The sequence below is a fragment of the Motacilla alba genome, unplaced genomic scaffold (genome assembly GCF_015832195.1).
Source record: "Motacilla alba alba isolate MOTALB_02 unplaced genomic scaffold, Motacilla_alba_V1.0_pri HiC_scaffold_31, whole genome shotgun sequence".
Classification (NCBI taxonomy): Eukaryota; Metazoa; Chordata; class Aves; order Passeriformes; family Motacillidae; genus Motacilla; species Motacilla alba.
Genome location: NW_024037405.1, coordinates 601,973 through 619,806, shown reverse-complemented (window position 1 = coordinate 619,806; position 17,834 = coordinate 601,973). Strand labels below are relative to the sequence as shown.

At 56.0% G+C, this 17,834-nt stretch overlaps 3 protein-coding genes across 10 annotated transcripts in view; 2 read left to right on the top strand and 1 right to left on the bottom strand.

The window, feature by feature from the left end:
- The window catches only part of LOC119696487, a 1,710,157-nt gene extending 1,701,162 nt beyond the window's left edge, over positions 1-8,995 (top strand). The window contains 3 exon segments of the mRNA XM_038126215.1: positions 3,668-4,591; positions 7,057-7,508; positions 7,511-8,995. Coding sequence (XP_037982143.1) covers positions 3,668-4,591; positions 7,057-7,508; positions 7,511-7,599 — 1,465 coding nt within the window. The 3' untranslated portion in view covers positions 7,600-8,995.
- LOC119696512 (mucolipin-1-like) lies at positions 7,245-13,462 on the bottom strand. Of its 8 annotated transcripts, none has more exons than XR_005255605.1 (5): positions 12,953-13,447; positions 12,271-12,362; positions 11,712-11,793; positions 10,987-11,083; positions 7,245-9,189 (listed from the first exon to the last, which is right to left on the bottom strand). XR_005255605.1 is itself a non-coding variant. In XM_038126265.1 (4 exons), the coding sequence occupies exons 1-3, from the start codon at positions 13,178-13,180 to the stop codon at positions 11,739-11,741; spliced, it is 468 nt and encodes a 155-aa protein (XP_037982193.1). In that variant the 5' UTR covers positions 13,181-13,457; the 3' UTR covers positions 10,822-11,083; positions 11,712-11,738. The 8 variants fall into 8 exon arrangements, 3 of the variants coding, with proteins under 3 accessions (XP_037982193.1, XP_037982194.1, XP_037982195.1); XR_005255606.1 differs by having other exon boundaries at positions 7,245-8,743; XR_005255608.1 differs by having other exon boundaries at positions 7,245-8,059.
- Positions 13,463-14,889: 1,427 nt separating this feature from the next.
- On the top strand, positions 14,890-16,817 carry LOC119696480 (zinc finger protein 397-like). Its single transcript, XM_038126208.1, is given in 3 exon segments — positions 14,890-14,944; positions 15,131-15,784; positions 15,787-16,817. Coding segments are annotated over 3 exon segments (798 nt in total). The 3' UTR covers positions 15,876-16,817.
- The last annotated feature ends 1,017 nt before the right edge of the window (positions 16,818-17,834 follow it).

Sequence of the window (17,834 nt, the reverse complement as noted above, 5' to 3'; positions counted from 1 at the left end):
ATATCGTTTTAAAACCATTTTTTCAAATTATCCAAACAAACCACAAATAATCAAAGGCATTAAAGCAATAAACAAATACAATAAGTATTAATTTAAAGTATTTTTTTTCAAAACAATTCACCAAAAATCAAAAGTAATTTTCACAAAATCACAAAAGAAAATTGAGGATTATTTCAAAACACATACTCTAATTTATAATTGCCTTGTGTCAACAGTCTTGGGGATGTTCACAGTTGTCCTAGTTTAGGGCAAATTTGGGAGAAAATCTGCAAAAGGAGGCCCCTCCAGAAAGCAAACCCACACAGCCCCTCCCTCCAACCGGTTCGGGCAGGATTCCTCGGAGAGAAGTGGAAAGAACCTGTTTATTTAACAGGCACAGCACCCCCAGCACACAGAATGAACAATACCGGATGATAACACTCCTTCACCACTCTGAAAAGGATGACAAATTCAGAAAGTCTCTCTTGGGGGGTGGTTGCTCTGTTGTCAGTCCCTCCGGCGCTGGGGATGGCTGCTGCAAGCCACGAGGTGCAAGCTCTCGGTGTTTCCAGGTCCCAGTCCAGAGCAGGTTCGAGTAATTCCAAAAAGGGAAAAGGAAAAAAAAAAAAGGGAAAAAAAAAAAAAAAAAAAGAAAAAAAAAACAGTCCAGAGAAAAAAAAATTGGACTGCTTAGCTAAACTAGCTAAGGAGCAGAAGCAAAAGCAGAAGCAAGAGCGAAGCAGGAGCAAGCAGAAGCCAGAGCAAGAGCAAAGCAAAAATCACAGCAAAAAGCAAAAGCCGCACTATGCACACCCTGTCTCTGTGTCCCGCCAGCCGTGGGGGAGCGGGCTGATAACAAAACCCAAAACATTCACTCTTCAGAGCCAGTCTTGAAGGCACAGAACATAATATCCAGCATAAACAGAACACACAGATGGGGATACAAGCATCATAACGTCACCCTAGGACACCCTCCCTTCTCCCCCAAACCAGCAGCAAGTTCTTGGTTCACAGATGCCCCTGCGACACAGGAAGGGAAGGTATGGAAATATACAGCAGCTGCCTTAAACATTTCATCTGGTGAAAGAATCATTACCGAAGGAGAGAGCAGCGCTCAGGTCGGAGAACTCATAGCACTTTGCAGAGTCTTCGGACGTGAGGCACAGAACACTTCTCTTATCTGCATTTACACTGACTCTTATGCAGTGTGCAAAGGTTGTACCGAGCGGCTTCCTTTCTGGCAGCAAAATGACGGGGAAGTTAACAGAATCTCAGCATGGCAAAAGGAGAAGTGGCAGGAAATTTTAGATATTGCAAGTCAAGGAAATTTTGCTGTTGGTTGGGTAGCTTCTCACCAAACAGATGGAAATCCAGCAGGAGAGTGGAATAACAGAGCTGATGAACTAGCAAGGCTCAGCCCCCTGAAAAAGGAGCTAATTCCTGAGGACTGGGATCAACGATTGGAATGGCTGTATGCAAAAAGACAGCACACAGGTGCAAAAGATTTGTACAAGGAGGCTCATGCTCGTGGGTGGCCTGTCACCAGGGAAATGTGTAAAACATGTATACCAGCCTGTGAGCAATGTCGCAGATGACTGGAGACACATCCTTTAGAAGATGACCCTCTGCATTTCAGAAAGGGTAAAGGACTATGGGATGCATGGCAGGTAGATTATATCGGCCCCTTTAAGAAGTCAGGAGGTAAACATTTTGTGCTAGTAGGAGTAGAAATTGTATCTGGGTTGGTGCAAGCTGATGCTTTTAAAAGAGTTGCAGGTGATAATAAGGTTAAAGCTTTGCAGGGGTGGTTTGGAACTTTCCCAAAACCACAGGAAATTCAACCTGACATTAGGTCCCACTTCACTGCTAGAGTTGTACGGGATTGGCAAAAGGTGAGGGAATTAAGTGGACTTTCCACACCCCTTACTACCCTCAAGCTGACGGGATCAGAGAAAGGACCAATGGTGTTTTTAAATGACTCCTGAAGCCACAAGAGGGAAATTGGGATGTTCAGTTATGGGAAGCTGTTAAAGGAGTGAAGAGTAGATGGGGGGTAAATGGCTCCGGCCCCCCCTCCAGCGACCGAGCAAACCCCGCCCATAGCTCCCACCCACCAATCCCAGCGCGCCATCGCTCTTATATTTGCATAACCACGCCCGCTGGGGCTGGCCCCGCCCAGCGCCGGGCGCTGTTCGCTCCCAGTTCCCTCCCAGCGCTCCCAGTCAGAGCGGCGCTGGCAGCGAGAGCGCTCCCAGTTCCCTCCCAGCGCTCCCAGTTCCCTCCCAGCGCTCCCAGTCAGAGCGGCGCTGGCAGCGAGAGCGCTCCCAGTTCCCTCCCAGCGCTCCCAGTCAGAGCGGCGCTGGCAGCGAGAGCGCTCCCAGTTCCCTCCCAGCGCTCCCAGTCAGAGCGGCGCTGGCAGCCAGAGCGCTCTCAGTTCCTTCCCGCTGATCTCAGGATCCCACCCAGTGTTCCCAGTATCGTTCCCGGTGCTCCCAGTATCACCCCCAGAGCCGCGCGGGGCGGGGCCGCTTTAGAACCCGCCCAGGGCGGAGCGCGGCTGCTTTTGGGTGTCGGCACCGCCCGGGCCGGGCTGGGAGTGGAGGAGGAGCGGGAGGAAGAGGCGGGACAGAGAAAGAGGAAAAGGAAGAAGAGGAGCAGGAACCGGAGAAAGAGACGGACGAGGAAGAGCTGTAGCAGCACCAACACCACGCGGTTCCCCCCCTCAGGCCGCAGCTCCCCCGGCTCCTGCTGCATCGCGCCCCCGCCTCCGGAATCCGCAGGTGAGCGGGGACCGAGAGCTCGCCCCAAATACATCGAGAGGGTCTCCGGGAGGGTTTTTTTTATTATTTTTTTGTGGAGCAAGGGATGTTTGGATCTTCCAGGACCCAAAAGCTGAGCCACAAATAACCCTTGGGGGGGGTCTCACGTGCCCTGTACCTGGGGGCAGAGAGGCGATATCGGTTTTGGGGATCCCAGGGAGAGCGGGGGGAACGCGGGAGCCCCGAAGAGAGGAGAGCGCAGAGGAGCGATCACGCAGCTGGGAGGGAACTGGGAACTAACCCCGGCAGCCTGGAGGGTTAAAGGAGGCCGGAGATGAGCGGGGTCCGGACTCCCGGGCCTGAAAGGGACACTGACTTCTCCAGCTGCACTTGGGCAGTGGGACCATCAAACCCAACGCAATCAGCCCTTGTTTTCTCCCCCCAAAGCAGGATTTCCCATTCCTAAACCTTGGCCGGATGGAGGAAGAGGAGGCTAGGAGTAAGAAGATGGCCTGGGAGCTTCAGGCAGGTGAGGAGGAAGTCAGTGCCCCTTTCCCCCTCTCTCCTGCTCCATCTCTCAGCCCAGGATGGCCCCTGGCTGCAGGACAGCCCTGCTGCTGATGCCTTCCTGCCAGGGACACATTTGAGAGATCTCCTTGCCCTTCCCTGTGGCACGGAGCCAAATCCCATTCTCTCCTTGTCCTTCCTCCCTCAGGCACTGAGCTGAAGAAGGAGACCATGGAGGATGAATCACCACAGCAGAACCTCATGGAAGAGGCTGTTTTGAGCGGTTCCACAGCACAGGAATCCAACGGGGAGGAAAATCCCCGGAGATCCCGCACAAGGAGGGGCTGCAAACGTAGCCCAGGGAGGTCAGAGCAGGAAAGACCCACCCTGGGCCAGGATGGCGGCCGGAGATGTAGCCAGAGCTCGGAGCTGGGGGTCCCCGAGCAGCTTCGCGATGGGGAGAAGCCCTACAGGTGTGGGGAATGTGGGAAGGGCTTCAGCCGAAGCTCAGCCCTGGTCCGCCACCAAAGGATCCACACTGGAGAAAGGCCCTATGAGTGTGGGGAGTGTGGGAAGAGCTGCAGAGACAACTTTGACCTGACCAACCACCAGAGGAGCCACACGGGGGAACGGCCATATGAGTGTGGGGAATGTGGGAAGAGCTTTCAGAGAAGCTCCTCTCTTGTGAAGCATCAGCGGACACACACAGATGAGAGGCCCTACGAGTGTCCCAAATGTGGGAAGAGGTTTCAGACAAGCTGCCATCTCCTCACACACGAGCGGATTCACACTGAGGAGAGGCCCTTCCGCTGCCCCGACTGCATGAAGGGCTTCAAATATAACCCCGACCTCATCAAGCACCGGCGCATCCACACCGGGGAGAGGCCCTACGAGTGTCCCGAGTGTGGGAAGAGATTCACCCAGAAGTCGAACCTGATTGTCCACAAGAGGACCCACACCGGCGAGAGGCCCTACGAGTGTGGGCAATGTGGGAAGAGATTCAGCCAGAGCTCTGAACTGATGCTTCACCAGAGGATCCACACTGGGGACCGGCCTTACGAGTGTCCCGACTGCGGGAAGAGCTACAGCCGGAGCGATCACCTGATGATCCATCAGAGGAGCCACACCGGGGAGCGGCCCTACGAGTGTGGGGAGTGCTGGAAGAGGTTTCAGAGCAGCTCAGATCTCCTCGTACATCAGCGGGTTCACACGGACGAGAGGCCCTTCCGCTGCCCTGACTGTGGAAAGGGATTCAAGCACAACTCCACCCTTGTCACCCACCGGCGCATCCACACCGGAGAGAGGCCCTACGAGTGTCGCCAGTGTGGGAAGAGATTCAGCCAGAGGTCAGCCTTGACCCAACACCAATGGAGGCATCACTATGAAAGCCCTGTGAGTGTCCCAAGTTTGGGAGGAGCTTTGTGTGCTGCTCCAGCTCCATCCCCCATGGGAGGATTTGTGCTGGATAGTCCCCAGTGACCCCCAGTGTGCAGTGCCGCGGTGATCCATGGTGCCGGTGATCCATGTTGGGAAGATGCCTGCCTGGGGGGCTCCACCTCTTGATGGCTCCATGTGGCCTTGATTATCTTTTCATTTCTCTTTGTTCTTTCAAAACACCCCAAACCAGGATAAAAATAAAAACATTGATCTAAGACAAGGATGGGGACGTGTGGGGGTCTTCCAGAGGATGTGGGATATGCTGGGTTCCAGGGAGTTGAGGGTTCCTGGGTGGGACTTGGGGGTTGCTCAGGGCTTTGGGCACCCGAGGCTGAGTGGCTCCGGCTGCACTGGGAGACCCTAGTGGAGCTTCTGGAGCAGCTGATCAAGGACCCCATGCCCTGGAACTTTCCCCATGTCTCCCTGTCCTGGTTCCCCATGTCCCCTGTCCATGATCCCCCTCTCCCTGCTGTCACTCTCCTTTCTCCCCACCCGTTCCCATGTCACCGCACTCCTTTTCCCATCCTTTTCCCATCCCAGTCTGGATCCCATTCCTAGTCTCATTCCCCATCCCGGTCCAGTATTCTTTGTCTGGTTGCGTTCGCATATTCCCAATCCCATATTCCCTGTCCTGTTCCCGTTCTCATATTCCCAGTCCCGCTGACGACTGCGCTTCCGTTCCCATATTTCCATCTCTATGTTCCCTGTCCCATTCCCATATTCCCATTCCTGTATTCCCGTTTGCGGTCCGGGTCCCATCTTCCTAATCCCCATCCCATATTCTCTCTCCGGTTGCTGTTTTCATATTCCCTGTCCCCATTCCCGGTCCCTGTCCCTATTCCCGCTCCCGGTCCCCTCTCACCGGACTCCGCCGCCATCGCTCCGGCCCCGCCCAGTTCTTACGTCACCGAGCAAACCCCGCCCATTGCTCCCGCTCACCAATCCCAGCGCGCCATCGCTCCCTGATTTCCATAACCACGCCCCTCAGGGGCTGGCCCCGCCCAGCGCCGGGCGCTGTTCGCTCCCAGTTCCCTCCCAGCGCTCCCAGTTCCCTCCCAGCGCTCCCAGTCACAGCGGCGCTGGCAGCGAGAGCGCTCCCAGTTCCCTCCCAGCGCTCCCAGTCACAGCGGCGCTGGCAGCGAGAGCGCTCCCAGTTCCCTCCCAGCGCTCCCAGTGAGAGCGGCGCTGGCAGCCAGAGCGCTCCCAGTTCCCTCCCAGTGCTCTCAGGATCGCTCTCGGTGCTCCCAGTATCGCTCCCAGTGCCGCGCGGGGCGGGGCCGCTTCAGAACCCGCCCAGGGCAGAGCGCGGCTGCTTTTGGGTGTCGGAACTGCCCGGGCCGGGCTGGGAGCGGAGGGAGAGAGGAGGAGGAGGAAGAGCAGGAACAGGAGGAATAGGAGCAGCGGCAGCGGCAGAACGAAGCGCCCGCCCGCTCAGGCTGCAGCACCCCCGACTCCGGCAGCATCGCCCCTCCCCAGAACCCGCAGCTGAGCGGGGAGGGGGAGTTCGCCCCAAAGCAATCAGGGCTATCTCCAGGAGGGTTTTTTTTTTTTTTTTGTGGGGCAAGTGATGTTTGGATCTTCCAGGACCCCAAAGCTGAGCCACAAATGCCCCTGGAGGGATCTTGCAGGGGGGCCCACGTGGCGATCGCCCGGTAACGCCAGGCAGAGGGGTGATATTAGGTTTGGGAATCCCCAGGAGAGCCGGGGATAAACAGGAGAGCCCTGGAGGCGGAAGAGCACAGAGGGGCGATCCTGGAGTGGGGGGATCCCCGGCAGCCTTGAGGGGTGAGAGAGGCTTGAGATGAGCGGGGTCTGGGCCCCCTGATGCCAAAAGGAGCACTGACTTCTCAAGATGGACTTGGGCAGCAGCACCATCAAACCAAATGCACTCAGCCCTTGTTTTCCCTCTGAAACTAAGATTTCCCATTCCTAAACCTTGGCCAGATGGAGGTAGAGGCTCTGAGGAAGATCCCCTGGGACACCCATGCAGGTGAGGAGGAAATCAATGCCCCTTTCCCACTCTCTCCTCCATCTCCCAGCCCAGCATGGCCCCCAGCAGCAGAACAACCTCACTGCCAACGCCATCCTGCTGGTGACGTACTGGGAGGATCTCCTTCCCCTGCCCCGTGGCACGGAGGCAAATCCCATCCTCTCCTTGTCCTTCCTCCCCCAGACAAGGAGCTGAGGATGGAGACCAGGGAGGACAAATCCCCAAGGCAGAACCTCATGGCAGAGGCCATTTTGAGCGGCTCCATGGTGCAGGAATCCAACAAGGAGGGAAGCCCCAGAGATCCCGCATGAGGAAGGGCTGCAAACACAGATGATGGGGATCTGAGGAGGAAAAACCCACCCTGGGCCGGGGAGGTGGCCAAAGCTCAGAGCTTGGGGTCCATGAGCAGCTTCAGGAGGGGGAGAAGCTCCACAAGTGCTCGAAATGTGGGAAGAGCTTCAGCAAGAGATCCTTCCTGATCTATCATTGGAGAATGCACACTGGGGAACGGCCCTACAAGTGTGGAGAGTATGGGAAGAGCTTCTGCAAACATGCCAACCTGCCTGTCCACCTGAGGAGCCACACGGGGGAAAAGCCCTACGAGTCTGAGGAATGCAGGAAGGGGTTTCTGACCAGCTCTCACCTCCTTGTTTACTAGTGGATTCACACAGAGGAGAGGCCCTTCTGCTGACCTGACTGTGGGAAGGCCTTTAGGCACAACTCCCACCCTGTCAGCCACTGACACATCCACACCAGAGAAAAGCCCTATGACTGTCCCGACTGTGTCAGGAGCTTCCCACAAGGCTCAGCCTTGACCCAACACCAACGGAGGCACCACTAAGGAAGCCCTGTGAGTGCCCCGAGTGCAGGAAGAGCTTTGTGCGCTGCTCCAGCTCCATCCTCCATGGGAGGATCCTGGCTGGATGATCCCCAGTGACCCCCGGTGATCCGTGGTGCCAGTGATCCATGTTGGGAAGACACCTGCCTGGGGGCTCCATGTCCCCCTGGCTCCCCGTGAGCACCTGGACACATCCACAGACCAACATCCAAAATCCGTTGTGGAGAGCAGATTTGCCAACATCTGACCGCAGAAAAATCTCACATTTTGTGTCATCCTAGTGGCATTAAGCAATACTGGACAACATTGCAGGTCTTCTCCAACATAAATCCATTGTTTTAATTCTCCCTGGCCCACAGACATCTTCTACAGCCAAATGGGGACAAAGTGGGGCAAACCCCCTGATTTTGGAGACAGTGGGATGGAAACCCCTCCGAAAAAGGTTCTTCCCACCCACCCAAGCACGTGGATGCTCTGCTGGCACAGACACAAAAATAATTTTGTTTTGGCCTTGAAACGAAAAGGTTTCTGTTCATCCCTTTGAAACTCCTGAAATTGGGGTAAAAATAATGACATTGAACTAAGGCATGGATGGGGACATTTGGGGGACAATGCCATGGGTGGGGACATGTGGGGATATGGACATGTATGGGGGCACAGGGATACATGGACATGAATAGGGATATTTCACCACTGTGGTGTCCCAGCCAAATGTCACCACCCACCAGGGCAGGACGGGGACCTTGTTCAGCTGGTGACAAGTAGCCCAGAAGCGAGTGACAGGCACCAGGCTGTCCCAGGGCCATAGCACTCAGGGGACACCAACCACCCCTGGGGAACAACTGGGTACAAGAGTCAGTGTCACCCATGGGGGTCATGTGACCCTGCACTGGGTGTCACCAGAGGCATGCTGGTGGCAGTGTCTGCACAAGTGTGGCAACATTGTCCCGATGTGTGTCCTGGTGGCATCGTATCCCCTCCCCATCCCTTGCCGTGGCTACATGTCACCCCTCTGTGTCTTCTTGTCCCCCCTTGTGAGTCCCTGTCCCCATATCCCCTGTGTGCCCCTGTTTCCGATCCCGGCTGGTCCCTGGCTGTGTCCTGCAGGGTGTCCCCGTGTCTCTCAAGGTGTCGTTGTGCTGCTCAGGATGTTCCCGTGGCTGCTCCCAGCGCAGAGCGTCTGCGCCCACTCGCCCACTCCATTACAGATGTGCCATGACACCCACTGACACCCTGTGACATGCCACGATACCCTTTGTCCTCTGATTTTTGGTTGCCCCCCCCCCATTTTGGGTCCTTTCCCCCTCTTTTGCATCATTTCCCCCTCTTATGGGTCCCTTACCCCCTATTTTGCATCCTTTTCCCCCTGGTTTGGATCCTTTCTCTCTTTTCCATTCTTTCCCCCAAATTTAGGAGCCCTCCCCTTGCTTTTGGCACACTGTTGGGTGGATCCTCCCCTCCAACCCCCTCTCCACCCCTTACCCCTCTGACCCTCCTCCCTCCAGGCTTTTCCCCACCTGTGTCCCCAATTGTCCCCCCTGGACCACATGGACTTGGTGCTCGCCATCCTGGATACCCTCGAGTCCCCAGCCAGGGGCTGTTGATTTCCTTTTCCAGGAGATCCAGAGCTGGCCCGGCTTCCAGGGGACACCGGTGACCCCAGGGCTCAGGGTTTGGGCCTGGTGGGGTTGGTGGGAGGGGGTTTGGGCTCATCTTGGGACTGACCGTGGGTCTTGTCCACTCTGCAGTGAGGAGTGGCCCTGGCTGGGGAGTCTGGGATGGACAGGGGTGGGAGAGGTTGGACACTGCTCTGGATGGACACCAGACCATGGATCCCACTCTGGATGGACACTGCTCTGGATGGACACCAGACCATGGATCCCACCTGGACACTGCTCTGGATGGACACCAGACCATGGATCCCACTCTGGATGGACACTGCTCTGGATGGACACCAGAGCCCTGGATCCCACCTGGACGCTGCTCTGGATGGCTCCTGGCCCTGCAGCCCCCTAGCCTGGCCAGCCTCCAGCCCAAATGACCACCAACCTGGCCACAGCCTGGCCCATCCCACTTGGCCCATTAGTCCATCCCAGTAGCCCCAACCCCAAAATCTCCCAAAATAAACCCAGTTCCGGAACATCAGCTCTGGGTGGTCCCTGCAGAGCAACAGGGAAACTGAGGCACGGGCTGGGGAGGTGACTTTGTGGTGATGGGAGGGGACTTTGGGAACCACTCTGGAGACTCAAAAATGAGCACCCACCCCCCAAATTGTCATCATAACCTCCTGGGCCCCCCAGCTGTCACACTGGGGGGACTCCAGGAGCCACTGTGACCATGCAGTCCCTTGGAGGGGTGACCCGCGATGTCTCCCCGGTGTCACAGGCACGTCCCCAGCAGGAGAAGTGACATCAAACCCAGAGGAGGAGGAGGAGGAGGTGAGGGTGTGACTGAAACTCCTGCCCAGTCACATGGGGAAGCCACGAAACAGGGCCAAGCACGGGCACAGCAGTGCAGGTACTGCGGGGACGGGAGGGGGACACGGGGACAGTCCCCAAAGATCCTTCAGGGGATGCTACCACCGAGGCAGCGTGTGGGATGCAGGGTTGTGCAGCATCCTTGGGGGAATTCGGAGAGGTGGAAGTGGCAGGGAGTGACCCCAAAAATGTTGTCACCCCCCCGCCTCCCCCCCGGTAGGATGTGTGGCCCCCCCCACCCCGCTTTGGGGCACTGGTGGGTGGTGGTGACAAAAAGTGCAGGTGCCACCTCGTGGATGGCACAGAGAGGGGTTCCTGCAGTGCCACCAACCCCTCATCCTCTGGCACTGAGGGGCAGCCAGGGTGTCAAGGTGGGAGTCAGGGGTGTCCCCAAGGTGTGGGGGGAGCAGGGAGGGGAGGGGAAGCGCGGTCAGGGCGTGACAGAAATGCCTTCGGTCCCACCTGCGCCTGGGGCGTGGGGGTGGGGAGGCACCTGTCCCCCTGTCGCCGTGTCCTCCTGGCACCCTGCCCACCTGTCCTGTCACCCGTTGTCACCCAGTGTCACCTCTGCTGGGCAGCGAGGGGTGGTGGCACTCCCGGATGAATGCGTGGGTGTCCAGGTGGAACCGCACTCACCCACTGTGGGGACAGGTGTCAAACGTGACCTAGGGACACAGGGTAGCACTGGCATTGGCATTGTCACTGTCATTGTCACCATCACTGTCACTGTTACTGTCACAGCACTCGCTGGCTGCCCCCTAGGGCCTGCAGAGGGACCAGGGGACAGCCAAGGGACAGAGGGACGGATGAGGGAGAGAGGGACACTCAAGAGGGACACGAGGGGGAACACGAGTGGGACATCTGGAGAGACAAGAGTGACACAAAAGGGACATGAGAGGATACGGAAGGACACTCAGTGGACACTGGGGACTCTCAGGGGACATTGGGAGACACTTTGGGATATTTGGGGACACTCAAGGGACACTTAGGGACACTCACAGCGACACTGAAGGTGTAGCAGTCAGGGATTTCATGGTTCAGCAGCGTTTGGATGTACATGGGCTTGAGCTGGAACTCCACGGTGACACTGATCAGCCTGAGGGGACAAAAAATACTCCAGAAAGCCCCAAAATCCCCCCAAAAATGCCATGCATCCCTGAAATCACCCCCAAAAAGGAAAAATTCTGCCTCAAAATCCCAAAATAAACCAATGAAAAAGAAAAATTCCTCCCCCAAATCCCCAAAGAAACAACAGGAAAGGGAAGAAATCTGCCCCAAAATCCCCCCCCCCCCCCAAAAAAATCCCATGAGTTCTCAAAGTCCCAAAAAAACACCCGGAAAATGAAAAATTCCATGCTAAAATACCCCAGAAATGAAAATTTCACACGAAAATCCCAAAAAAAACCTCACAGGAATGGAATAATCCACCTGAAAGCCCCAAAAAAACCCCAAAAAACCCAAAAAACACCAACAAACAAAAAACCAAAAACCAGGAGTTCCCAAACTGCTGAAAAAAAAAAAAAACTAGAAAAGGAAAAATTCTGCACCAGGAAAACATGGCCACAAAATTTCAAAAAAAAAAAACCACAACAAAGGGAAAATTCCACCCCAAAATCCCATGCAGAAATTTGGGAAAAGTGAATGCAAATCCCCCACCAGGATTTTAGGGATGGGAAACGCCCATAAGTGGGATTATCAGGAACTTGGGGGGTTTTGGGATTTACCTGTGGAATTGGAGGATGAAGTTGCCATCAGTGCCATCCAGTGCCAGCAGCTGGGGGTCCCCAGGGTGCACTCCCAGGATCTCTGTGGGGTCGGGATTGGGGTCAGGGAATGCTGGGAGCCCAAAGCCCCTGGGACTTCCCAAGTCCAGAATTCCAAATGTCCTGGGACAATTCTGAATGCTCCAGGACCATCCCAAAATCCAAATCCCAACTCCCAAATGCCCAGGGACCATCCCAAACCCTGCACCTCAAACCCAAACTCCAACCCAAAATCTCAACTCCCAAACCTCTTGGGACCATCCCAAATCCTCTGAGACCATCCCAAACCTTGAATCTCAAACCCCAAACACCCTGGGACCATCCCAAAACGCAAATGTCAAATCCCAAACTCCAAACCCCTTGGGACCATCCCAAATTCCAAATCTCAACCCCAACTCCCAAACTCTAAACCCCAAAACCCAAACCTAAACCCCTTGGGACCAACCCAAACCTCAAACCCCAAACCCCAAATCTCAAATCTAGCTCCCTGCACCACAAATCCCAAAGCCACACCCCAAACCTCAAATCCCGAGTGTCCCCAGTGGTGACGATGCTGGGGTCAATGTCAAAGGTGTCACTGCTGGAGTCGATGTCCCCCCTGCAGAAGAAGCCCTGACACAGCCAGAGCCCGGTGCCACCCTCAGGGCCACCCCCGGTGCCACCATAGGCACAGTGGCCCAGGGTCCTGCTGGGGACAGCCAGGTACTACAGGGACACAGAGCTGGGGGTGGCACCGAGGCACCTCAGTGTCCCCAAACCACCCCATGGCCCCAAAACATCTCCATGACCCCAAAACATCCCCGTGGCCCCAAAACATCCCCGTGTCCCAGAAACATGTCCCCAGCCTTAGGTGTGGTGGCCAAAGGTCTTGTTGGGGACAGCCAGGTACTGCAGGGACAGGGACAGCAGCGCTGGGGGTGGCACCTTGATGGCCCCAAATAATCCCCATGTCCCCAAACCTCGCCTGGTGTCTCCAACCCTCCTGATGTCCTCAACTCCTTCCGGTGTCCCCATGCCACCTTCTCGAGGGCGTAAACTAGGTGCTCCAGCAGGTCCCCATGTCCCCAGTCCCTTCTGGTGTCTCCAGCCACCCCAGTGTCCCTGTGCCACCTTCTCAAGGGCATAGGCGATGTGCTCCAGGAGGTCCCAGTGTCCCCCACCCCTCCCGATGCACGCAACCCTTCCCAGTGTCCCCATGCCACCTTCTTGAGGACAAAGGCCAGGTGTTCCAGGAGGTCCCTGTGGATGTAGATGGCCTGGGTGTCATCAGCACCATCTTCATAGCCCTTGAGGAGCAGGTGCTTGAAGGCCACCGTGTAATCCTTCTTGAAGGCCACCACCAGCTGGTTGCTGAGCCCAAAAAGGATCAGCTGGGGACAAAGGCCACCACCTCTGTCATGACCTGTCCCATCATGGTGACACTGGTGCATTTTGTCCCAAAACCATCACAGCTTGGGGATAAAGGCCACCACCCGGGTCAGCCCCTGTCCCACCACGGTGATGTTTCACTCCAAAACAGTGTCACCCCATGCTTGGGGACAAAGGCCACCACTGCCATCAGCCCCTATCTCATCATGGTGATGCTGCCATGCTTTGTCCCAGGACACTCCAGTGTCCCTTTCAAAGTGTCCCCATGTCCCTGTGGCCCTTCCCCACTGTCCCTGGCACCTCTTCCCCAATGTCCCCATGTTCCCTCCCCGGTGTCCCTGTGCCCCCTCCCTGCTGTCCCAGCCCTTTGTGCTGCCATCCTCACTGTCCACACTGTCCCTAAGTCCCCGTGACCCCTCCCCGGTGTCCCCATGTCCCCGTGCCACCTCTCCGGTGTCCCAGTCCCTCATGCTGCTGTCCCCACTTGCCATCTCCGCTGTCCCTGCCTGCCATCCCCGGTGTCACCCCTGTCCAGGTGTCTCTCCTGTACTGGTGTCACCCCCTGATCCGTATACGTCCTGTTCGGTGTCGCCCTTGCGTCCGTGTCCCCCTTTGTCCCTTTCCCATTCCTGTCCCGGTTCCATTCCCACTCCCGTTCCTGGTCCCTTTCCCGTATTGCCAGTCCCATTCCCGGTCCCGATCCATTTTCGGTCTCGGTCCAGTTCCGCATTCCCGGTCCCGTATTCCCTGTCCCCATCCCCGGTCCCTGTCCCCATCCCCGCTCCCTGTCCCCTCTCACCGGACTCCGCCGCCATCGCTCCGGTCCCGCCCGGCCCTGACGTCACCGAGCAAACCCCGCCCATTGCTCCCGCCCACCAATCCCAGCGCGCCATCGCTCCCTGATTTCCATAACCACGCCCCTCAGGGGCTGGCCCCGCCCAGCGCCGGGCGCTGTTCGCTCCCAGTTCCCTCCCAGCGCTCCCAGTCAGAGCGGCACCGGCAGGGAAAGCGCTCCCAGTTCCTTCCCGCTGATCTCAGGATCCCGCCCAGTGTTCCCAGTATCACCCTCACTGACGCGCGGGGCGGGGCCGCTTTAGAACCCGCCCAGGGCAGAGCGCGGCTGCTTTTGGGTGTCGGAACTGCCCGGGCAGGGCTGGGAGCGGAGCAGGAGAGGGGGGAAGAGGCGGGAGAGAGGAGGAGGAGGAAGAGCAGGAACAGGAGGAATAGGAGCAGCAGCAGCAGAACCAGGCGGTACCCCTGCCCGCCAGCTCAGGCCGCAGCTCCCCCGGCTCCGGCAGCATCGCCCCCCTCCGGAACCCACAGGTGAGCAGCATGGGGGAGCTCGCCCCAAATCCATCGGGGGGGGGGTCTCTGGGAGGGTTTTTTTGTGGGGCAGGGGATGTTTGGATCTTCCAGGACCCCAAAGCTGAGCCACAAATGCCCCTGGAGGGATTTTGGGGGTCCCATTTGGCGATTCCCCGGTACTGGCGGGCAGAGGAGCGATATCGGGTTTGGGGATCCCGGGAGAGCCGGGGGGAACACAGAAGCCCCGAAGTGGGGAGAGCGCGGAGGGGCAGTCCCGGAGCTCGTGGACCTCTGGCAGCCTGGCGGGGTGAGGGAGGCTAGGCATGATTGGGGTCCAGGTACCCCAAAGCTGAAAGGGGCACTGGCTGCTTGAGGTGGACTTGGGCAGCGGAACAATCAAACCCAACGCACTCAGCCCTTGTTTTCCCCTCCCAACCAGGATTTCGCATTCCCAAACCTTGGCCCAATGCAGGAGGAGAAGGCTGTGAGGAAGAGGAAGATGGCCCGGGAGCCCCAGACAGGTGAGGAGGAAGTCAGTGCCCCTTTCCCCCTCTCTCCTGCTCCATCTCCCAGCCCAGTGTGGCCTCCAGCAGCAGGACAACCCCACTGCTGATGCCATCCTGCCAGGGATGCATCTGAGAGATGTCCTTGCCCTTGCCTGTGGCACAGAAGCAAATCCCATCCTCTCCTTGTCCTTTGTCCCCCAGGGAGGGAGCTGAGGCTGGTGACCAGGGAGGACAAATCCCCGCAGCAGAACCTCATGGAAGAGGCTGTTTTGAGCAGCACCACAGCACAGGAATCCAACAAGGAGGAAAAGCTCCAGAGATCCCACATGAGGAAGGGCTGCAAACGCAGATCACAGGGATCCGAGGAGGAAAGACCCACCCTGGGCCAGGGAGGCAGCTGGAGCTCAGAGCTGGGTGTCAATGAGCAGCTTCATGATGGGGAGCAGCCCCACGAGTGCTCAGAATGTGGGAAGAGCTTCAGTAAGAGATGCTCTCTGATCCGCCACTGGAGAATCCACACAGGGGAGAGGCCCTACGAATGTGAGGAGTGTGGAAAGAGCTTTTTCGAGCAGTCCAAGCTGATTGTCCACCAGAGAATCCACACAGGGGAGAGGCCCTACGAGTGTGATAAATGCAGGAAGAGGTTTCAGACCAGCTCCACTCTTGTCAGGCATCAGCGGATTCACACAGATGAGAGGCCCTTTCGCTGCCCCGATTGCGGGAAGGCATTCAACCGTAATTGCACCCTCATCAAGCACCGGCACATCCACACCAGGGAGGGGCCCTATAAGTGTCCCGAGTGTGAGAAGAGCTTCTCACAGAACTCTACCTTGACCCAACACCAACGGAGGCACCACTAAGGAAGCCCTGTGAGTGCCCCGAGTGCAGGAAGAGCTTCGTGCGCTGCTCCAGCTCCATCCTCCATGGGAGGATCCTGGCTGGATGATCCCCAGTGGGCAGAGCCCCGGTGATCCATGGTGCCAGTGATCCATGTTGGGAAGACACCTGCCTGGGGGCTCCGTGTCCCCCTGGCTCCCCGTGAGCACCTGGACACATCCACAGACCAACATCCAAAATCTGTTGTGGAGAGCAGATTTGCCAACATCTGACCGCAGAAAAATCTCACATTTTGTGTCATCTAGTGGCATTAAGCAATACTGGACAACCTTGCTGGTCTTCTCCAACATAAATCCATTGTTTTAGTTCTCCATGGCCCATGGCTGTCTTTCACAGCCAAATGGGGACAGACTGGAGTAAAAGCCCTGATTTTGGAGACAGTGGGATAGAAACCTCTCCAAAAAGGGTTCTTCCTACCCACCCAAGCACATCGATGCTCTGCTGGCAGGGACATGTAAATAATTTTGTTTTGGCCTTGATTTTCTTTTCCTTTCTGTTCATCCTTTTGAAACTCCTGAAATTGGGGTAAAAATAAAGACATTGAACTAAGGCATGGATGGGGGCATGGGAGGACAATGACATGGGTGGGGACAAGGAGGAACATGGAAATAGATGGCGACATGGGTGACACAGACATAGGTGGGGACATGGGGGGACACGGACATGGAGAGTGACATGGGGGTGATTCCCTAAGTTTTAGCTTTCATATTTTTCAGATTCTGTACTGTCTTGGTGTGTTACTCTGAACTTCATATTAATTGTTAGTAAGTTCTCTTCACAGGGTAGTTAGACAAAATGATCCTTTTCCAGCTTGAGAAACCAAGGACAACTGTTGTGGCCTCTGGCCCAAAAAGTATAAACAGTGAATTGAAGGGAGCAAACAAGGAGGATGGGACTTCATAACCTGAAGCTGTAATTGGACAACTAATCCCAATACGTAAATAGTTATTTTCCAAACCATTATTTATGAAAGTGTGAAAAAACTTATAAAAGTTTTTCACACTTGTGTGAAAACTATATAAAAGTGAAAACTCGTGACTGGTGTTCCATCTTGTGTCCATCTTGGGCAGAACCCTGGCCAGGCTCTTGTACTGCCCAAGGTATATCCTTTAAAGGCCTTTTAATAAATACCTGCTTTATTCCTTTAACTCTGTCTAGACTCTGTTCCAGATCAGCTTCTCATAGGCATCACCCCATGAAGGGACAGAAGGCAACTGGAAAACCCCCTGGACCAGAGGAACACCTAGCTGCCCCCCACCCTGCCCCCTCCTGCCAGCACTTCCAGGGTGCCCCAACTGTGGTCGTGAAGGTATCAGAGCACAAACTAACAGGTCATTGCTTTTTAAACCCAGATTTATCAGGCTCTCAGAAAAGATGTGGCCAACGTATGAACTAGACAACTATGAGACGTGGCCTGGATTTGGTAGTTTTGGTAAGAAATTAATATTAATTTTAATATCCGACATATGGGAGGACAAATATTTTGACAAGTTAGAATATGCTAGGCTTTTTATGGTATTAGCATGTCAGCAAAGCCCACCAACAAGCAAAAAGGAACAGCATATATTGGTTTTAAATAAAAAAGAGGGGAAAAGTTAAAAGGGGCAGTCGATATTGAGCAGTGGATGTAAAGATAAGGAGGAGGTGGAGTTAGACCTCATCGCCCCCGATTTGAGCCTTCTGCCGAGAGGGGACCGCCCATGGGGGGATCCCTACGCCCAGCCTTACCCCAAAAATTATCCCCAGGGAAGGAAGTTTGGGGTCCCCAAGAGACCCCACAGGGTGGGGAGAAGGTTCGGGGTCCCCACAGACTTCTGACAAGGGTGAACTGGGGGGTCCTGGGTGGATTTCGAGGATCCTGAGGGATTTTGGGGGTGGGATCACAAAATTTCAGGGGGGGGGTTCCCAAAACTTCAGGGGAGCCCCAGGTGAGCACTTGAGCCCCGGAGCAATTCCCAGGGCCTTTGGGGGAGGAGAGGACCCGAAATTGGGGCAGGTCCTCAAACCT